Source organism: Crocuta crocuta, unplaced genomic scaffold, assembly GCF_008692635.1.
Source record: "Crocuta crocuta isolate KB4526 unplaced genomic scaffold, BGI_CrCroc_1.0 scaffold217, whole genome shotgun sequence".
NCBI lineage: Eukaryota > Metazoa > Chordata > Mammalia > Carnivora > Hyaenidae > Crocuta > Crocuta crocuta.
Window position 1 is genome coordinate 4,902,739 of NW_027532208.1, and position 714 is coordinate 4,903,452.

Sequence of the window (714 nt, forward strand, 5' to 3'; positions counted from 1 at the left end):
AGGGAGCCTCCTAAGCAGGATGCCAGGGAGCCTCCGGCGGGCCTGGGGTAGGGGGTCGAGGGACAAGTGTCCCAAAGAGGCTACGGGGGGCGCGGACCTGGGCACGCGGTGTAGACAGCGGACAGTGTCCCGCACGCGTTCCCGGTGCAGTCGGNTCTGCTTCTTCTCTTCTTTCATCTCCTCTCCTCCCCCCTCCAGGACCGAAAAGCGAGCCCCACAACTGCTCCAGCATCTTCCTTCCCTTCCTCCACCTCCCTTCTTCTCCACCTCGTCCAGTTTCGCCCTCTCCCCTCCCAATTATTTCATTATTATGCTTCCCTCTCTGGGGGGTCTCGTCCCTCTCAGGTCGCTCGGAAGCCGTGGCCTCCCCTGGATGCATTTCTTAAAAATTTTGGAGCCTGGGAGTGAGTTTTCTCTGAGGCGTGTGTGAGAGGCGGCGGGGGTGTTTTCCTGCCCCAGGGGCTGNCGGTGCTGTGGGGAGCCCCGCACTTGGGCTCCTCGCCTCTCGCCCTCGCTCCCGTCCCTCCTCCCTCTCTCCGCCCCTTCCCCCTTCTTTCTCCTCTCTTTCTTCCCCTCTCTCCCTTCTTTCGGCCGCCGTCTCCCCCGCGCCCTCCTCGGGGCGGAGGGAAGCCGAGGAGGGGGAGGGAGGGGTTGGTGTCAATTTTTTTGTGTGGCCGCGGCCGGAGCCTGTGGCGGGCGGGCGGCGAGCGGAGA

At 64.3% G+C, this 714-nt stretch overlaps 1 protein-coding gene and 1 long non-coding RNA gene across 2 annotated transcripts in view; one reads left to right on the plus strand and one right to left on the minus strand.

Annotated features, from left to right (window-relative positions):
* The window catches only part of LOC144242892 (uncharacterized), a 35,702-nt gene extending 35,548 nt beyond the window's left edge, over positions 1–154 (minus strand). Inside the window, exon 1 of the long non-coding RNA XR_013338480.1 lies at positions 98–154. This is a non-coding gene — a long non-coding RNA (uncharacterized LOC144242892). The remainder of the gene's footprint in view (positions 1–97) is intronic.
* A 219-nt stretch (positions 155–373) lies between these two features.
* Positions 374–714, plus strand: part of AUTS2 (activator of transcription and developmental regulator AUTS2) — a 1,129,625-nt gene continuing 1,129,284 nt past the window's right edge. Inside the window, exon 1 of the mRNA XM_077777870.1 lies at positions 374–424. Within this exon, the coding sequence (XP_077633996.1) occupies positions 374–424 (51 nt within the window). The remainder of the gene's footprint in view (positions 425–714) is intronic.